Source organism: Sceloporus occidentalis, unplaced genomic scaffold (assembly GCF_023333645.1).
Source record: "Sceloporus occidentalis isolate IW3139 unplaced genomic scaffold, rSceOcc1.0.p SCAF_1, whole genome shotgun sequence".
In the NCBI taxonomy this organism is placed as follows: domain Eukaryota; kingdom Metazoa; phylum Chordata; class Lepidosauria; order Squamata; family Phrynosomatidae; genus Sceloporus; species Sceloporus occidentalis.
In genome coordinates, this window is record NW_028316981.1 from 170,877,219 (window position 1) to 170,896,206 (window position 18,988).

The window sequence follows — 18,988 nt, forward strand, 5'->3', positions numbered from 1 at the left end:
CTTTAAGAGATTTGGGACTTCATCTCCCAGACGCCTCAGCCATCTTGGCCTATAGTCTGGGATTCTGGGAACTGGAGTCCAAAAGCCCTTAAAGAGCACAGATTGAGGACCACTGATATATAATATTACAGTACCCAAACTGTGCCCTGTAAGAGATTTGGGACTTCATTTCCCAGAAGCCTCAGCTATATTGGCCCATTCTGGGAGCTGGAGTCCAAAAGCCCTTAAAGGGCACCTTACAATGTCAGTTTCCAAAATGTATTTTCAGTTACAATTATTTTAAAGTTGTAATTGACTTTGGTGTGTACTGTTTTTTCCCTTATGTTGTAACCCGCCTTGATTCCCTGTGAAAAGGCGGGCTATAAACAAATTGTATTATTATTATTATTGTTATATAAAAATGAGGTTGATGCTGCTAAGAATTCTGCAAAAGTACTTCCACAGTAACTGCCATTTAGGCCAGACTGATGCTGACCTCAGAGAGGAGGCCTGGCCCTTTAAGCCACAGAAAGGGGCGTGGCGTGACGTCATAAAGGCCGTGGCCTAAGGAAGATAGCCGCTGGGCGCCTCGTCCTCCCTCCCTCCTTGGCGAGCGACGCTCTAGGCCTCCACGTCGTTGGGACGGGCGCGAGCGAGGGCCAACGTATGTCCGTTGAGGAGGACCGTCCAAGGTCAGGGCTTGCCCAGCGCGCGCCGCCAAGGCGGTTGCCAGGCGATTGCATCATCCCCTCCTGCGCATGACTCATCCCGCTCAAAGGCTCGTGACCCTTAGTAGGCGGGGCGGAGCAGGCAGGGGCGGAGCTTCGGGCGGCGCCACTTCCGGGTATGACGCAGCCGCCTCCAACTCAGCGGAGCTACGTCACGAAGAAAAGGAGGAGAGGAGGAGGAACTAAGACAGCCACGACGACGGCGATTGGTCAGCGGAGGCGGTCTCTCTGTGTCGTCTCCACCAATGAAAATGTGCGGCGTCGCGGATTGGCCAGAGGTGGCGCAAGGGTTGCGTCATGCTTCGGAGCCTGGAAGGAGTTGCCTCTCAAGCTGAGGAGGAGCGTCAGTTGGCGTTTGGAAGCCGGCAGCAGAGGAAGCAGGAGAAGGATGCTCCGCGAGGGGACGATGCCAGGCAGAGAGCGAGAGCAGCGAGGCGGAGAGAAAGCGGGGGAGAAGGGGCCGCGCAGGAAGGTGAGGACTGTATATAGCGGGCTGAGTGCTGCTGGAGACCCGGGTTCGAATCCTTGCTCAGTCATAGAAGCCCACTGGGTGACCTTGAGCCAGTCACACGCTCTCAGCCTCAGAGGGAGGCAGTGGTAAACACCCTCCAAAGAAACCTTGCCGAGGATCGGGTGGCCTTAGGGTCCCCAGGAGTTGGAAAGGACTTGAAGGCACGCCGCAACAAGGCAGCAATTGCAGAGTCACCAGAGGCCCCCTTTCTCCTCCATTTCAAGAGGAATTTCACTATTTCATTCTGAACATGACTAATAAGCATGGCCTTATATTTATGTTCAAATATACATTATACATTGTATGTTTATATTTATACGTAAGTTATAAAATATATTATGATTATGATTATGATTAGTGTTTTCCAGCTTTCCTTTTGTGGCGTCCTCCGTTTCTCTCGAATGCCCTGTATATTTGCAGTGCTTCGTCCTCCCTTGAGGCCAGGAGGACACCTGGGTGGCCCTGCCTTAAGGTCTCCCTGAGCCAGGAGTGACTCAAAGGCACCGGCGACAACGGCAGCAACAAAGATTAAACAGTGATTTATTTTTTAAACGAAAAGGGTGGACCAGAAAAAAGGGAGAAAGAGGCAAGCCTCTGCTGTTCATAAGAGTCTGTAGCACAACCCTCCTCCGTGGGCTGCCTGCTTCATCGCATTTGTTGTTTGCCTTCAAGTCGTTTTTTGGCGACTCTAAGGCCAGACCTATCATGGCTTTTCTTGGCAAGCCTCTCTTCAGAGGGGGCCTGCCGTTTCCTTCCTCTGAGGCCGAGAGAGCGTGACTTGCCCAAGGTCACCCGGTGGGTTCCATGGTCGAGCCAGGATTCGAACCCTGGTCTCCAGAGTCCCTCAAACCACTCCTCCACACAGGCTCAACTGGCCCCATCTGATGAAGCAGACTGAGTCTACGAAGGCTCCTGCTTACAGCTTCTTTCCCGTCCCAAACGTGCTCCAAGACCGCTTTGCATGCTGATATTCTGGACCAGTGGTCCCCAAACTGCGCCCTTTAAAGGGTTTTGGACCTCAGCTCCCAGAACCCCAGGCTATTGGCCAACATGGCTGAGGCTTCTGGGAGAGGAAGTCCAACATCTCTTAAAGGGCACAGTTTGGGGACCACTGTTCTAGACTAACACAGCCACACCTTTGAATGTAGATTATAGGGTTCAGAGGAAGGGCCTTCCTTCTCTGTTAGCCTTCCTCCTTCCTGCTCCTTTGTCCTTTCCCCTGCAAGGGAAGTTCTGGCATGAAAGCTGTCTTCATGAGTCAGGGCTTTTCTTTCTTTCCAGATTTGTACCCTGATGCTGATGGTCACTCTGCCTTAAATTCCTAATGTCACATTCTCAGTAAGGTCTTCCACTCCCCCTGAGAAAGAGCCAAGGTAGTGTAGTAGATTCGAATCCCCGTTCAAGTCATGGAAACCCACTGGGTGTCCTTGAACAAGTCACACTCTCTCAGCCTCAGAGGAAGGAAAAAGTAGATTGCCTCTGAACAAGTCTTACCAAGAAAACCCTGTGATAGAGTCACTTTATATTAGAACCGACTTCAAGGAACACAACAACAACAAGAAAAATCTGGGATTAGCGCCTAGACAATATGCAAGATTTCCCCCGCTTTCGATTCTACTAGATCAAAGCTCTCCCCACCCTGGGGAAAAAATCCTAGCTATTGCCCAGATTGAGAGCCAGCGTGGTGTAGTGGTTTGAGTGTTAGACTGACTTTGGAGATCAGGGTTTGAATCCTCCTTCACCTTGGAAACCATTGGGTGACCTTCAGTGAGTCACAGCTTTAGGGTTGCCGTAAATCAGAAATGACTTGAAGACACACAACAAGGGATTAGATTACCAGATACTGTTTTCCCCTTTTAGCTTTAGACTGTTTTCCACGCCAGTGGATGACTTTACAGTATTACCTAACTGGAAAATAAAGATGAAAAATTGGGAAAATGTAGGAGGGTTTGCTGCTAGCGACTGTTGAGCATATCTAAAAACTCATTATTGAGCAATAAATTCCAAGTGCAGTTGAGTGAGAGGGAAGTTTTGCATTGTAGCAACAGATAAATATAAGCTGAGGACCCAGTTCCAATTCTTAAAAATTATTTTAGTCAACTTGCATACATCTGACTGTGCTTTAAATTGCATTATGAAGTCAAGAGGAGAGAACTCAGCAGGCACAGCATTACTCTACCGGTAGTAAGGACTCTCAGAGCTTCCTGCCTAGCCTTGCAGAGAAGATGGCCCTCCTTAAATGTCTGGAGTACTAAAATAGCTGGGGGTTCAGCCAAGTCTGAGGCAACATCCTTTCCCACTGTTGTGTGTGCTGCTGATGCCTGTTGCAAGCTAGGAACAGAACCCTTGTGCCAAGCTATTTTCCCAAGTAGAAACAAATACCTTTTTGTTAATAGAGACTGAGGTACCCCAGTTGTTAAGCTATGTGAGCAGGCCTGTCCCATTTCCCCGCGAGGATTGCAAAGCTCCTTGCTGAGGATCTTGGATGACTGAGAATGCCTCCTCACTTTCCTCCTTGGGGATAACTTCTCTCTTCACCATCACCCCCCCCCCCCGACTAGGCTACATAACATTTCCTGGATCCCTAACTCTGCTGGTTTGTTGCATCACTCGGGGCTGATGAAAAGCTGTGGTGCATCCCCTGTGCCTACTGCAATTCCTGTGGGGTTCATTCTGGTGTTGCAACTTTGATTTTTGATGTTAAGCATTGCAGGGTGTCCAGTGAGGCTAGGAAGTAGAGCAGTCTTCCATCACCTCACCTCAAGCTCTTCTGATGTCCAAGAGCCCTTTCACGTCTTACAGTTGCATCACTTTGACTCCACTTTACTTGCTGCGTATGGAATCCTGGGGCTTTGTAGTCGCTAGAACTCTCTGTATGAGAATTCTAAAGGCCCCTGCCTAAACTGAAATCCCAGGATTCCATAGGAAGCAGCCATGGCACTTAGTGGAAACTGGTAATGTGAAAGGGCCCACACTTGGATCATCATCAGCCAGCCTAGCTGATGATGGGAGCTTTAGTTCAGGTAACTTGGGAAGTAAAAAGAGGCTTGCAGTATTGTTTTTGTCAACAAAATGGGGCCACCAGCAGCGTTTTCAAAACTGTTCCTTTGAGCAGCATAGTAACAGGCCCTTCATATATCCCCATACTGTAGCTGTTCTGCAAGCCTTTTAAAGCATTTGGGCCAATGTCTTGGGTAGTGTAGACTGCTCTGGTATATTTTATGTAATGAAATAAGTAAATGATAACTTCTTAGCCCAGAGGGGCTGATAGACCCTTCCAAGTCATATGTCCTGATTTGGCATGTGTGTGAAGTGTCAATCGTAGTCAGAATCTGCCATGTCACAAAGGGAAAGCCCTGTGTTAAAAGTCCATGGGCGTTGTTGAGTTGTCTCCTCCATGGGGAGGGGGGCAGCAGTACAAGGCGTTTTCTTTTATTTGCCTCTTGGTTTGGAACAGGAGAGCTATTTTCCATGTATGTGGGAAAAGCAGTGCCCTCCTCCCTCGGCAGTACAATATTACCACTGGGGCTGATGACTTTATTAAGAGCAGATGGAAATATTCTGCTGTTCTGTCCTGCGGTGGAGCTTAAAGTAACAGGCTTTGCTTGGGCATATTTTTCTCTGGGGCCATGCTTGGAACAATTCCTATTTTGGACAACCATTTCCAAACGCTTCAGATACTCAGGATCAATTGTTTTAAACTGTGTTTTGGGATGAATATAATAAACAAGACCAAAAAATACAGTGTCATTCAGTGGATAGATAATAATGTTTTCTTTTCCCTTTCCAGCTTCGAATGAAGAATCGCATCCTAATACATCACCACACTTGAAAACAGGTAGGAACCCCAAAACAGGTCACTTGGGTTATTAAGAGTGATGTTTAGGGCACACTAAAAGGTAGCACACAATTACACCAACCATCAAATATATTGGGCTTGTGTTATTAAGGGCAGTGAACCCGTGCATACTTGGAATAAGGTCAACAGCTGTTGCAGTTCAATCAGTAAGAAGAACACCCTGCTCTAGCATCATCTGTTTCTTTCTTTTTATATTTCCCAGCAGAGAGGGTCCTGTGCTCCTGTAATCTGGGTTTAGCTCCTCCTATTTGCTCCTGTAGGCAGGGACAATAAACAAAAGACCGGCCCCTATATAGGGAGGAGCTAGCCCCCCTGAGCCTCAGTCTTGTTCCTGCCTATGCTCCTAGCAGGATGTTCTCTTCGAGCCAGCAAAGTTTTTCCTTTCTACGAAAGTGGTTTGAGAGTTTTCTTGGCCTTCCCTTCTTCTCCTCTCTCCTGCCTTTCCCCCCTTCTTTGGTGGTGGCTATGGCAGAGGACCCTGAGAGCATGGGTGAAGGGCCATCCTTAACCCAGGCTTCCCTAGCTCAGGGTCTGCCAGCTCAACAGAGGGAGCTGGCTTCAGAGGGAGACCCATTGGGATGTGTTTGCTGTTGCTCTGCAGCTTCTTTACTACAGCCTTGGAAGCATGAAGAAGACTTAAAATGGCAAGGGCTCCCAGGATTGGAGAAAGGTCTTGGCTTTGCCAATGACTCTCCCTCTGCTCCAAAGCTGCCCCCTTTCATGGTGGGAGCACTGGAGATTTCTGCAAACAGCATTGCAGCACATGGGAGCCGTGGGAAGAGATGGTGAGGGGTATCCCCTCCATGTCTCTGTTTCTCCACATCACCTCTGCCCAGCCTGTTTAAGGCCAGGGATCAGTGAGGAAACTGGCCAGAAGTCATGGAAACTTCCCTCCTCAGCATCTCTGCCCAGCCAGAGTTCAGAGGACAGGCCAGCCAAAAGCCATGGCAAAGGATTTCTCTGCATCACCTCTGCCCAGCCTGAAATGGCCAAGGTCAGAGAGGCAAGCCAGCCAGAAGTCACAGGAGAACGGTGAGTACCAGGGGCCCTCTCTCTCTAGCCACCAAAGAACCTTTGCCAGATCTAGGGCAGGCATTGCCATGAGGCCTCTGCCATGGCCATTGCAGGCACTATGCCTAGCATAAGGTTTGGGACTCTGCCAGGAGGGCAGATGGGGGCATTAACCCTTGGTCTCCCCCTTCCTTCCCATCTCTGGCCCCAATGGCACCCAGGACCCTAACAGGTGTGGGGGATCCTTTTGCAGACTGGGAAACACATGGTGGTGTTGCCAGGGCTCCTGCACATTCCTTTTGAATTCTTATAATGAGATGGTGTGTAAGGAGGCAGAGGATTCCTCCTCTGTGTTGCACAGACACATGGCTGTAAAGGAAGCTGGACTTGGCCCAGCAGGAGCTGAAGCTTCCAACTCTAAAATGGACTTTTTTTGCTGCCACAGAGCATCCCACAAAAAGCACAAAATGGCTTCATGTCCACCCCAGAGAGAGCATGGCCTCTGCCACCCACTTCTAAACAGAGGCTGGAGGGCTATCTATCGGGAATGCTTTGATTGAGAGTTCCTGCATGGCAGAATGGGGTTGGACTGGATGGCCCTTGGGATCTCTTCCAACCCAGGGATTCTTTGAGAGACCACATGGATACAAATCCTCCTGTGTTCCCTCCCCAAAAATTACAACAACAAAAAGGGGTAAACCATTTGTGGATATCATGGGTGGAGAGTTCCCTTCATCCCCAATTGTGTTTGGCTGCCCCAAACCATGGCACTCTTGAGAGAAAAGCTTGAGTGCTTGGCCTCTCCTTTCCATCAGAGATTATCCTTTCTCAGGACACAGACTTACCTCAGGTAAATGTAGAGCCATGTCCCACAGCAGTCCCTCTGCCCTTCCCAGCTACCTATGCAAGTGGGAGGGAGTTGAGGACCAAGCTAGCTTCTATCCTGCAGCCAGGTTACTATAAAGCCTGCCTGAAATTAAAAGGGCTAAGCTGTAAACCCCAGCCTGAAGTTGGGGCTGTTTTAAACATAAATAAAACAAAATGCCCCGTGAGTATCAGGGCTACACTACAGGCCATACGCAGCTATCTACCCATGATTAGCAATGGTCTTCAGTCACTGCTAACTTAAGAGCAGTTTCCTCAGTGCTTGGAATAAGCCACTGCCCAGGCAGCCTCCCTTGATGGGGCAAATAAAGGAGGGGTGAGCCCCCACATCAACAGGGCTGTGGGCTCAGATTTACAAGAGATACTGGTTAACCTTTCTGGTGTTCATTTTATTAATGTTAGCACATGAGGTTTGAGTTGTGCTGTTTCTGCTCACCCCCCTCTCCTTTTTCCAGGCCAGAAAAGATGCCTGGAAACTAATTCTTCAAGGGAGGGGCTAGCCATAAAAGCCACATGATGACTTTTCTTTCCCCCTCATGGGCCTCCATCACTGTCTCCATTAGGTCCAGAGCACATGGTTCTACCTCCTTTGTGCAAACTGTTATCAGCCATAGCACTTCTCATTAAGAGCATAAGCTTTAACAATACAGATTCATTTAAATGCTAATAAACAGGGTGACTCAAGCAAGGAGAAGGTCCCTGGTCACTCAACAGACCTCTAATGCTTACATGCTTTGAGGATCTTTGGTAAAAACATCTCATATGAGGTGATAGATATATGGGATTAAGGTGACCAACCAAACTCCATTTTAGTGGCAAAAGGATTATGTTCCTGTTATAAAACACAGTGAACCTCAGTCAGCTAGCCTCAAAAGATGTGGCTCCCCTTGCCTTCCCTTCTTTGTTGGAGAGATGTCTGTTAAAGGGAATAAACTAAACAAACAAAAACAACACAGTTTCTTCCATGAGATGGTTCTCACTAATACAGGGGGTTAAGAAGAATTCTTATTAAAAACAAACAGACAGACTCCTCTCCATGGGAGGAGAAACTCCCCTTCCTCCATGAGTGTTTTAAAACAATATAATCAGGTTTCTCTACTAAGGGGTTGCTTCAGATCCCATTCAGACATCCTACAGAGCCCTGAGCGGTCTGCCACAAAAATCACAATTACCTTTTACCTTGTCTAGATTGTTAAATTTTAAGTAAGAATGCCTGCTGATGGGTTTGCCATTCAACTGCTGCCTGGCTTGGGAAGCCTATTGTAACAGGATCTATCATACATATGATGAATTGGGCTCAAGGCCATGAAGGTTCATGCTGCTAATCTCTTTTCTTTGGTGGTCTCAGGATGCTACTAGATTCCTTTGCATATTGCTGGGCATGCTTTGATTGTGATTTCCTGCATGGCAGGGGGTTGGACTTGATGGCCCTTGTGGTCTCATCCAACTCCATGATTCTATGATTTTATGGTTATAAGGTTAGCTGCTGTGTGAGTGAGTGTCTTATCCCTGATTGGGCTTTCATGGCATGGTCTGGTCCAAACAACGCCATTGTTTACTACCTTTTGGGGCTGGAAAAACAGACTTCCTAGTGCCTATGCCTTGTTTTCTGCTAGCAAAAATGCTCAGATTTAATATACCATACAGCTCCATATAGAGACTTACACCAGCCACCTTTATGCCCACAGCTTATATATATATATATATACACACACACACACAATAACAACAACAAACAAAACAAAAATACAACACAGCAAACTAATATTTTACTCTTTTATATAGGAGACTCCATTTTACTTTGCGATTATATGTTATGTGCCTTGAGCTTCCATGGATTTGGTATCCATGCAAAGTCCTAAATCCAACTCCAGTACATATCGAGGGCCCACTATACTATTTTAAATTTAGGTTTGTGTTCCTTTGACAGATCCCTTTTGTGGAGAAAATTCTCTCCTCGAAATTAGATACCAGAGGGCTATCCTTGCCAAGCCCCCTGTTCACATTTCATGACTCCTTAATCAGCAGTTCATTTAGCCGCGAGACCCCTCAGCCTTCATACAGGTTGATGATAGTCTGCTACATGGAGTTGGGGTGATTTTTGAAGTCTCTAGACAAGTTCATCCTCAAAAGAAATCAGACTTAATTCTGACCACATGCCCTGTTAACACAGAGTGCATCTATGCTTCTGCATGGACTCACCAATGTCTGCGAGATAAAGGTTAATCCAGTGTCTTCTTTGCCTAACCATGGGATTAGTCTTGTTTTACACAGGTCACAGATGTTCCAGTAAAGAACTGCACATTGTTTTGAAATTTTAATTGGAGGTCAGACATTAACATTCCTCTTTCAGAGTGGTAAGTCTTAATGACTACAAATGAAATCACCTTAATATCACCTTCATTGCTATAACCAGTTGACAAGGTGATCAGTGACAGGCTGGAAGCTGCCATAGGTCCAGATTAGATCAGGTTCTATTCTGATTGATCACATCATCCACTGCTTAGGCAAGTTCTCATCAACTGCTTCAGGTTTTCAGTGGCTGACCTGCTATAGTCCATCCAAGATGACATTAAGAAGGGCTTGACCCAACATGGTTATAAGGCAGGTGTCTGCCATCACGTCATTTCTGCTCCGTGCGAGAGCAGCTAGAATGGCAGCCATCCTCACATTAAGAGGCTATTGAGGGGAGTTTTCCAACAGGGCCTGCCCACCAGACATCGTTTTCCATCTTGGGATGTGAACACGGTCTTAAAGGCTCTGACGGTTGGTCCGATCAAGTCCCTTTGGGAGGCCTTCTTCAAACACCTCTCCCTCAAGGTCATCTTCCTCGCGGCCATTCCCTCCGCCAGATGGGTGTCAGAGCTGGGGCCCTGTCGGTACGTAAAGACTTGTGTATTTTTAGGCCTGTCTCAGTGTGCCTTCGTCCAGACCCTACCTTCGTGCCTTGGGTCAACTCAGCCTTTCAGGTGTCACAGGACATTCTCCTGCCTTCATTCTGCCCCGATCCTAAGAAGGACTTGGAAAAGACCTGGCACACATTGGATGTGTGCAGAGCCCTCAAAATCTACATCAAGAGGACTTCAACCTTAAGGTCATCTGAGATGTTCTTTTCCTTTTGCCTGGACTCTTTGGGGTGCAAGGTACCAGTCTTGACTCTGACTAGGTGAATCAGGTCTTCTATTCAAAAGAGCTACTGAACTCTTGATCTCACTCCACCCGAGGGGTTGATGGTGCACTCAACCAGGAGTGCATCTACCTCTGCAGCCTTGACCACTAGCACCTACCTGTCAGATATTTGCAGGGTGGCCACACGGAAGTCGCCTTCGACCTTCATAAGACATTACAAACTGGACGTGTCTCAGTCCATAGAGGTGTCATTTCAAAAGAGGTTCCTCCAACAGATTGTGTCGGGGCCCACAGTCTCCTAGCAGCACCTCCCTCCCAGTTCGAGAGGGCTTTTGTAAATCCCAGATTACAGGAGGGCAGGACCCTCTCTGCTGGGAAAAGGAACGTTGGGTACTTACCGTGACACGTTCATTTCCTGCAGAGAAGGGTCCTGGCATCCTGCCCACCCGGGTGCTGCCTGCGGCCTCCGACCCTGCCTGCCTGTTGGTGGACCTGCCTTGTTCTTCTTCTTGTTGCTGGATTGGTTTTTCTGAGTTCTTGTTCTTGGACTAGTTTTTTCTAAGGTGTTCTAGTTAACCCTTAGCTGATGTTACTAAAGTTCAGTTCCTTGATTACCTTACTAGTCGCTTGGCTTGTTATTGACTGAGGCTCAGGGGGGCTAGCTCCTCCCTATATAGGGGCCGGTCTTTTGTTTATTGTCCCTGCCTACAGGAGCAAATAGGAGGAGCTAAACCCAGATTACAGGATGCCAGGACCCTTCTCTGCAGGAAATGAACGTGTCACGGTAAGTACCCAACGTTCCTTTTTGCCTTTCAAGAATGGGATTGAAGGTAGTTAAATGAGGACAACAATGTATGGTATGTGTGAAGAATACCTGTAAGTTGCCTTTTTTTGTATAGATACTGTAGGGATGTTTAACATTGGCTGGACTTTATACATGTGAATGCCGCTCCAACCATCTGGAGGCTACCCATAAGCCGAGATGGTTTTTATTTGATAGCCTAGCTTCAGGTTTCATTTTGTCTTACTCATTTCCCGCCTAATTAAAAATTAAGGTTAATTTTTTCCCAAGACACTTTAAATATAAGTGTAAAAAACAAACTGAATTTAAAAATACATTAAGAAGAAACATTATAAAGTACCTCAGCAAAGATGGTTTTAATGTGGAACCTGAGAGCCAATATAGGCGTTGTACAGACTGGCGCATTGCACCGGCCTGCACCTGTACTAGGGTTGCCTCAAGGCGTCCTTTCCAGACGTCCCGCACCCCTAGTATGTTGTAATGGTGGCGCCCATTCTACATGGCTGCCGTCATTATGACGTCATGCCCACGCCAACTCCACATGGGGTAGCCCGGACGTGATGTCTTGACGCTGCTGAAGGGCGCTGGAAGGAGCTCCGAAATGGAGCTCCTTCCTTTGTTTGTGTCGCTGGCACAGCCTTTACATGGTTGCACAGCAACACAAAGAAAGAGGCCAAGCGGTCCCTTTCTCTTGGTCCCCGCCACTGTCGGGGTTCCCCTTTCCAGGCTGCGGGGATTCAGCTAGAGGTCCACTTCATCTCTTGCACATGGAAAGGGGGTGGGTGGGGAGTACTATCTTGGCCCTTGATTAAGAGGCGAAGTAGCCAGGAATGAAGGAGCTGGTGACCATATGGGCCACTTGCAGGAGTGGTTTCTTGCCGTTCCTTTTTCTGGCGGCCTCAGAACGGCTTTTGGCCACTTCAAGAGTGTGTGTCATCTAAACGCTACACCCTGAGGCAGCCAGGAGCCACTCCTTTTAACCCCTCTATTTCAGGCCATAGTCACTGAAATGCCTTGGACCAGTCCTTTTCAGGGACATGATCTCAGGTGTATATTCAGTTCAATATGGGCCGGTGGCCATGCTGTTGTCAATCATAAACAAAGAGTATGATTTGGATCAGTGGTTCCCAACCTTTGGTTCTCTGTTTTGGATTTCAGATTCCAGAAGCCTCAGTCAACTTGGTCAACAATCAGAAATTATGGGAGCTGAAGTCCAAAACAACTATTGGACCAAAGGTTGAGAACCACTAATCTATAGAATATCCAGCACACTCCTGTAGTCCTCTGTTGTTCAGGGGAAGCTTGGGAGTCATAGACAACCTTTGGACTAATATCTCCTCCAAGTGATTCTCACTAAAATGACCAACTCAGCTTGAAACGTCATCTCATAGCCATTTGTTGTACAGATATATTTGTGTGTATGTGTATGTAGGCATGCAGGAAAACATTTTATATATTCATTTGATTTGTGTCCTTTTTTTCTCCTAAACCTCACAGTTTTTGCCTGAAAAGATGTACACACTGTTTCTGCTCTCTTCTATGTTTCAGAACAGCTTTCACCAAATGGTTGTCTGCTGATTATGTTAGCTTTAGCTGTCATCATCCCCAGTCAGTATGGCTCACATTCTGGCTGGGGATGATGGCATTTGTACGCTACCACATTGGGAGGGTGCTGGTTCAGGGAAGAGCCATTCTATGGATAAGTTAAGACAAACATTAGTGGAAAGTAGCTAGTGCTATCCTTTCACTTTGATAATGACAGGCGGACATGTATCATCTGGCTCAGCTATACAAACTGGCCATGCCACATCACAGTTCATGTAACTTTCACTGCTGATCATGTTACTGATGCCTTAGTTCTAGAGAGCTTGGTTGTGTGGCCACACCTACTCCCCAAACCAATATGTAATGCAAGTGGTGATGCATGAGAAAGGAAGTGCTTCATGCTTGAGGTTGCAGGAATGCTTGGTTGGCACTTCCAAGCTGTCTTATGACTGATGACTCACCTCTTATTTCTGGCAGGAAGAATATCCAGTGCAGACTCTTCAGAGCTGTTAACTTCTACCAGGGGTTAACCAAAGCCTGGAGTGCCCTTGCATGTCATCTTGTGCAACATGGCATGGGCCATCAAATAATAGTAATAATAATAATACTTTATATCAATCTTCTCCAAAAGATCGAAGTTGCTAACAGTAAAAACATCCATAGAATACAATAATCACTTCTACCATTGTATCCCAAACCTTCCCTAACCCTCCCATCCACAAGGCCTAGAACTGGAAGTGAGCCCACAGCTGTCGGCTTTGTAGAACACATACAATTTTTTTAGGCCAGATTTGACTCCAAAAATCTCTTTGGGGATGCATTAAGATTGACAAGTGTATCCCCAGGTGCACAATGGAGCTTGCTACAAACTGCAAGGGTCTACAGGACTTAACAAAAATGAACCCCCTGTTTCAAATATCTACATTTCTTGTTCAGCGGTAGCAGGGAAGGACTCATTTGTCAGGAGAGCCAGTGAGGTGAAGCTTAAAATGGCAAAGCAGTTGCCATTAACTAAAAAATAATTTTGTGTACTGGAGTCAGGAGGGAGAGATCAAGGGTAGTGTTTTAATATAGAATCAGTTTTTTTTAAATGAAATCATATGCCATACTTTCATTCTTGATGTTGACTAAATAATAATTGTCCCTAAAATGAACTACTTCAAGAACCTTTCAATAACATTTTGGAGTGGAATTTATAGCATTAACAACAGAGCACACGACTGGAAATCTGCCCTAGCTCTCAGATTGCAAATACATACCTGGCAATTTTATGGCTTGTACAGTATACTCACCACTCTAAATGTGATATAGCCTAGCTTAATCATTGTTTTCTGCAGCGCACAAACAAAGCATTCAAAAAATTAGTTTGGTAAACCATATTTACATCTAATAGTATAATAATAAACAATCATAGTTTTGTGGTAACATTTAGTTAGCAAAAATCCATTTTTAATTTTATTTTTACTACGCTGCTTACCACCTTAAGGGTGGGTAGATGCCTTAAAGGATTAGGAATCAATCCATACTGAATTATAAGGATTTCACTTTTATTAGCTCAGTTATGAACAGATCTCTTAGAAAAATGCTCTATGTAGGACCAGAGAGGGGTGGGAATCTGTTTCTAGAGTTATGTAACTTCAGCCAGTACAGAAACAAAAGCAGTAATACTAGAAAGCATTGAAGAAAACCCAACCTTACATGCATAGAATGAACTGAATTTCTAGTGACTTAAAACCCATAGCTTGTTTTATATTAATCTTCACCCAGGCAGGCTGGGCATTTTACTTTGCCAGTGTCACATTAGTAATTTTATGACATAGCCATCTGAAGACTTGTAATCACCATCCATGTACAGCGAGAGAGAGATGTCTGGAGCAAATATTATCTTAACAAATGTTTCATTTGTGGTACTTATATTTTTATTTTATTTTGTCTTGGGAATGAGTGCTGAAAGCTACTCAAAATAAACATTTGGTCTTATCTTTACATGTGTTTTCTTGCTGGGTGTGTTAATACTGTGGGATATCCTTGATTCTACACCCATCCTGAGACTATGGGGCATTTTATATGCTGTTATATACTGGAATTCTCATTGGGATCAAATGTTGCCTCAAAGTAAGGCACCAGATAAGGGTTTTATCTGCCTGGTGAGGGTTCATATTCCTGTCCACTTAGGTAGCCTAGGCATTTTAGCAATTACAACCAGCTTATTTTTAGCATAGTTCAGAGAAGAGCTTTTGATATCACTAATCAGTAAGGTTCCTGGGTCGACTAGAAAAGGTTTTCCTTGGAACTTTCTGATACCATACTTAGATCAAGGCACAAAACAGTGCCAAGCCATTCATGCAGTAGCCAAGGCAAAATGGGGAGGAAGGTTGTCCCATAGAATGAGAGGGATGACCCTTGCTTCTTGTTCTCATCAGAAAGCAAGGGCCATCCCTCTCATTCTATCAGACATTTAGAAAGTAGAGCCATGATACAGATGAGCAAGGAGAGATGCTTGACCTGAATCCCATTCATACATTAATTTTCTCCCAATAAGCCCATTATTATTATTATTATTATTATTATTATTATTATTATTATGATGCTGTAGATTTGCACAGCGCTGTACATACAAACAATAAATAGATCAGAGTAAACCTGCCTATGGCGTACAATCTAGAAGAGTATACATTGCTCTTACCCAACCACCCACCCCATTTATCTCATAACAGGATATAGGTTAGGCTGAGAAAAGGATTGACCAGGGTCATCCAGTGAATGTCCTGGCTCAAAGGGGACATGAAATTCCAGTCAAAGAACAGATGCAGAAACAATGCAGTTTGACCCCACTTTAACTGCCATGGCTCAATGCCATGGAATTCTAGCATTTGTTGTGACACCAGAATTCTCTGACAGAGATGACTAAATATCTCACCAAACTACAATTCCTTGAATTCGATAGCATTGAGCCATGGTAGTTAAAGTGGGGTCAACCTGGATTATTTCTGCAGTGTGGATGCAGCCTGTGTTGGCCTCATTTTTATGTGTTCATGTTTAGCAAGGGATAAGGGGATGTAGAAATAGAACAGTTTCATAAGGAGGCTTCTACATTTGTAGTCTTCAGTGTTACAGCAAAACAGATCTGCAGGGCTGATGCTTCTTTTGATTCCCATTATGAATCTTTGCTTTTCTGTTAGGCTGGCTTAATGGGAAGTGAGGTGCTGAAGAGATTCCCTATTCTTCTCCCCCTTTGTGCTTTTGAATTGGGCAAACCCTTGATGATATACTCTGATGTTGCAGTTTGTTGATCACCCCCATTTTATTTCCCCCCAGATACGGACTGGCTTCACTTAAACCATGATGGCAGAGTCACTGCCCTTCTCTGTGGGTACCCCTGTGCCCACCTGGGACCTGGAGTCCTGGTATGAGGACTTGGAGGAGGTGCTCTCCTTGGATGTAACCAGCAGGACAGACCCCCCAGATGTTGGGGGCCAGGAATTGGTGAGTCAGTGGCAGAGATCAACTGGAGATGTCCTGAGCTTCCAGGTCACTTGATTACTATGCCCTAGAATGGTGGTCCCCAAACAGTGCTCTTTAAGGGCTTTTGGACTTCAGCTCCCAGAATCCCTGACTATTGGCCAACATGGCTGAGGCTTCTGGGAGCTGAAGTCCAAAATCTCTTAAAGGGCACAGTTTGGGGACCTGTATTCTAGAAGGCGGATGGCCATAGTTCGTCTCTGCCTACCTTCCGTCTTGCATTGGAAGATTCCTTTCGCTTTAGAAATGGAAAAATAGTCTTGTGGCACCTCAAAAAGCATTTTAAAATTTCTTATGGGCACAAGGTTGAATAGGGGATTTATGGCCTTCCAGCAGTTGCTGGTCTATAACCCCCAATATTCCTGATTACTGTCCATGCTGACTGAAACTCGTGGGGTTGGGAATCTGACAAGATCTGGAATTCCTCTGGTTGTTTACCTTTAGCTTGAAATTATCAGTCCTTTGCATGATATCTACAAAGGAGATTACTTGACTATTTATACTGAGCTCTGCCTCTGGTATAATGACATATACAGGTTTTGGAGTGCTAACATTTGTTTGCAAATCTATAGCGCTAAATAAATAAATAATAAAGTATGCTTAAGGTTTTGGCACATTCAGTTCTCCCCCCGCCCCCCCCCCCCCCCATGTTTAAAACATCCAAATAGTTTCCAGTGATACAAAAAAGTAGTGGTCAAAGTAGGTGTGCAATTGAAACTGGTGGATGGATTTAAGGGAGGGATAATTAACAGCACAAGTCTTTACTCCCTATAGGACGTTGATTATTGGACTACCTCTTTCAGACCATGTCCTTCAGTATTTTCTTTACATTTGAAGTGTACATTAAATGCAAATCATTACCTACAATAAGTGGGCACAGACAGGAATAAGAATATCTGCCCCTTCCTGTATTCCCACAGTGGTAAATTGTGGTTTCCACTAGAATATAGGAAGTTGCTATCTAGTCATAGAACCGGATGCAAAAGAAGCAAACAGATATTCTCATACTGTTTCATGACCCACCCTATTAGAATCATAGAATAAGAGTTGGAAGAGACCACACAAGGGCCATCCAGTCCAACCCCCTGCCATGCAGGAAATCTAAAAGCATACCCAACAGATGGCCATCCAGTCTCTGTTTAAAGCCCTCTAAGAAGTAATGGCTGAAATCCCTTATCAGCTTATTCCTAACTTTTCTTTGCCTGACACATCAGAACTGAAATATTTAACCATGTTGATTGTTGGCAGAATGACTCTCCTTCTCATCATGCAGTTCATGTAAAGCAAGTTGTGAACGTGAAGAAGCAATCATGAATATGCAGCTTATACCATAGCCGTTCCACACTACTTAAGTCATGATTTTGACGCTATTGCCACGATTGTAACTTTTTCGCTAACCTACTTTACTGGCTATCATCTGCATACTGAGGAGATTCATTCTGCTCATGATCAGAACATAGTTGAATGATGTTTGTCAGATTTTGAGAGGTTAGTGGGGGGGGGGGAGTTATTCAGTTAAGTATACACTCATATAGGATACCAGCTTGACACTCTATGCTTCCCACTTGAGTACTCCAAGAACTCATGTGGGGTAGAGCTTCTTTCCCACCACTGCATCCCTGTCGAAGCAAGATAGGCTCTCAGGGAACAAATAGACCAAGTTCACTTCAGCAAACTCATATGCTATACGTACTTTGGTTTAATGAGTGGTGAGGAAACTATGGCTGCCCTAACCTGTTCTCTAGTCTGCAACCCCCAAACCTGAATGACCTCTCCTGGAATAACAATGCACCTTTTAAAATAGGTCTTGGCTGGTGGTGGTGGGACAAACCGATCTCCAACCCCACTGAAATTGCTTAGCTCTCGTTTAAATCCTCAACATTGGTTCTGGGAAGTAAAGGAGAGGGCATGTAGTCTAGCCTCTCTTAGGCACATCTCACTGATGTTTCATTTTCTTACAGGAGGAGTTTAGCCTTGACAGTACAGCTCTGCTGTGGAACCTGGAAAGTTCAGACCCTCTGGAACCCAGTGGAGGCACAGTGACTGGAGCCTGTGAGCTGGAACCTGATCTCACAACTGAACTCCTGGAACTGCTAGGTGAGGAGCCCACAGCAGCCCCCGAGTCGGACTCTAGCCACAGCTCCCCTCCCCAGACTGGAACAGATGATGATGAGGTGTCTACCAGTCGGAAGAGGAAGCGGAGTGGACAGCCCCAGGGGGGCAAGAGGCAGCGTGGGAGAGAGAGAGAGCAGCAGAATGAGCACAGGGTGGCTGAGCTAATGGCCCAAAATGAGCACCTCCAGCGAGAAATAGAGCGTTTGAGTGCAGAGGTGGAAGCCACCAGAGCAGCCCTCATCCAGCGAATGGTGAGCCTAAAGAGTTGATGGCACTGAAGCATCTGCCATCAGTACTGAACTGATGGCTATGAACAGTAGACTAAAAAGAACATTACTCCATTCTTCTCAAACCTCAGCATCATTAATTTTAAATGACATGCTTAAGGGGAAGGGACACCTGTGTATGCAGCAAGTGTATCTTAATTGCTGCAATTTGTGGAGCATCTGACTTTGGGCATGAATTGCTGTTTTTTGAGTCTACCACAGTGAGTTTGCCTTGCAGAATATGAATTACAGTGAAGGTGACAATGCAGTCTAACCATAAAGTTCGTTCCTGAGCCAACAGACTCCTTCATTCCGGCAAGCCTATCCACCCAATCTTCTGTAACGACATCATTCACTCTTCTATCGAGGATCAGAACATTTTCTTATAAATGTTGAGTGCACTGTTTTTAACTGTTTTAATGTTTTAAATTATATGTTTTATTCTTGTATTTTATTGTTAGTGTTGGGTTGTAATCCCACCGTGATCCACCTGGGAGAGGTGAGAAAATATAAAGAAATGTTATTATTCAATGATTGCTCAGGTCAGCAAGTGCTGCCTCTGCCAACTGGTTGAACTGTTTTTAATTTACTTCCTTCGCCTTGTGAAAGTTGCATGTACATCAGTAGATAAAAACT

The 18,988-nt window shown here is 45.5% G+C and overlaps 1 protein-coding gene across 3 annotated transcripts; it reads left to right on the forward strand.

Annotated features, from left to right (window-relative positions):
* Positions 1 to 568: 568 nt before the first annotated feature.
* On the forward strand, positions 569 to 18,948 carry DDIT3 (DNA damage inducible transcript 3). 3 transcript variants are annotated; one of them, XM_089482233.1, is made up of 5 exons: positions 569 to 1,179; positions 5,009 to 5,056; positions 12,063 to 12,140; positions 15,768 to 15,935; positions 17,933 to 18,948. In XM_089482233.1, the coding sequence occupies exons 4-5, from the start codon at positions 15,792 to 15,794 to the stop codon at positions 18,353 to 18,355; spliced, it is 567 nt and encodes a 188-aa protein (XP_089338359.1). In that variant the 5' UTR covers positions 569 to 1,179; positions 5,009 to 5,056; positions 12,063 to 12,140; positions 15,768 to 15,791; the 3' UTR covers positions 18,356 to 18,948. The 3 variants fall into 3 exon arrangements, with proteins under 3 accessions (XP_089338359.1, XP_089338357.1, XP_089338360.1); XM_089482231.1 differs by lacking the exon at positions 12,063 to 12,140 and having other exon boundaries at positions 570 to 1,179; XM_089482234.1 differs by lacking the exons at positions 569 to 1,179; positions 5,009 to 5,056; positions 12,063 to 12,140 and adding an exon at positions 10,650 to 10,886 and having other exon boundaries at positions 12,927 to 15,935.
* The last annotated feature ends 40 nt before the right edge of the window (positions 18,949 to 18,988 follow it).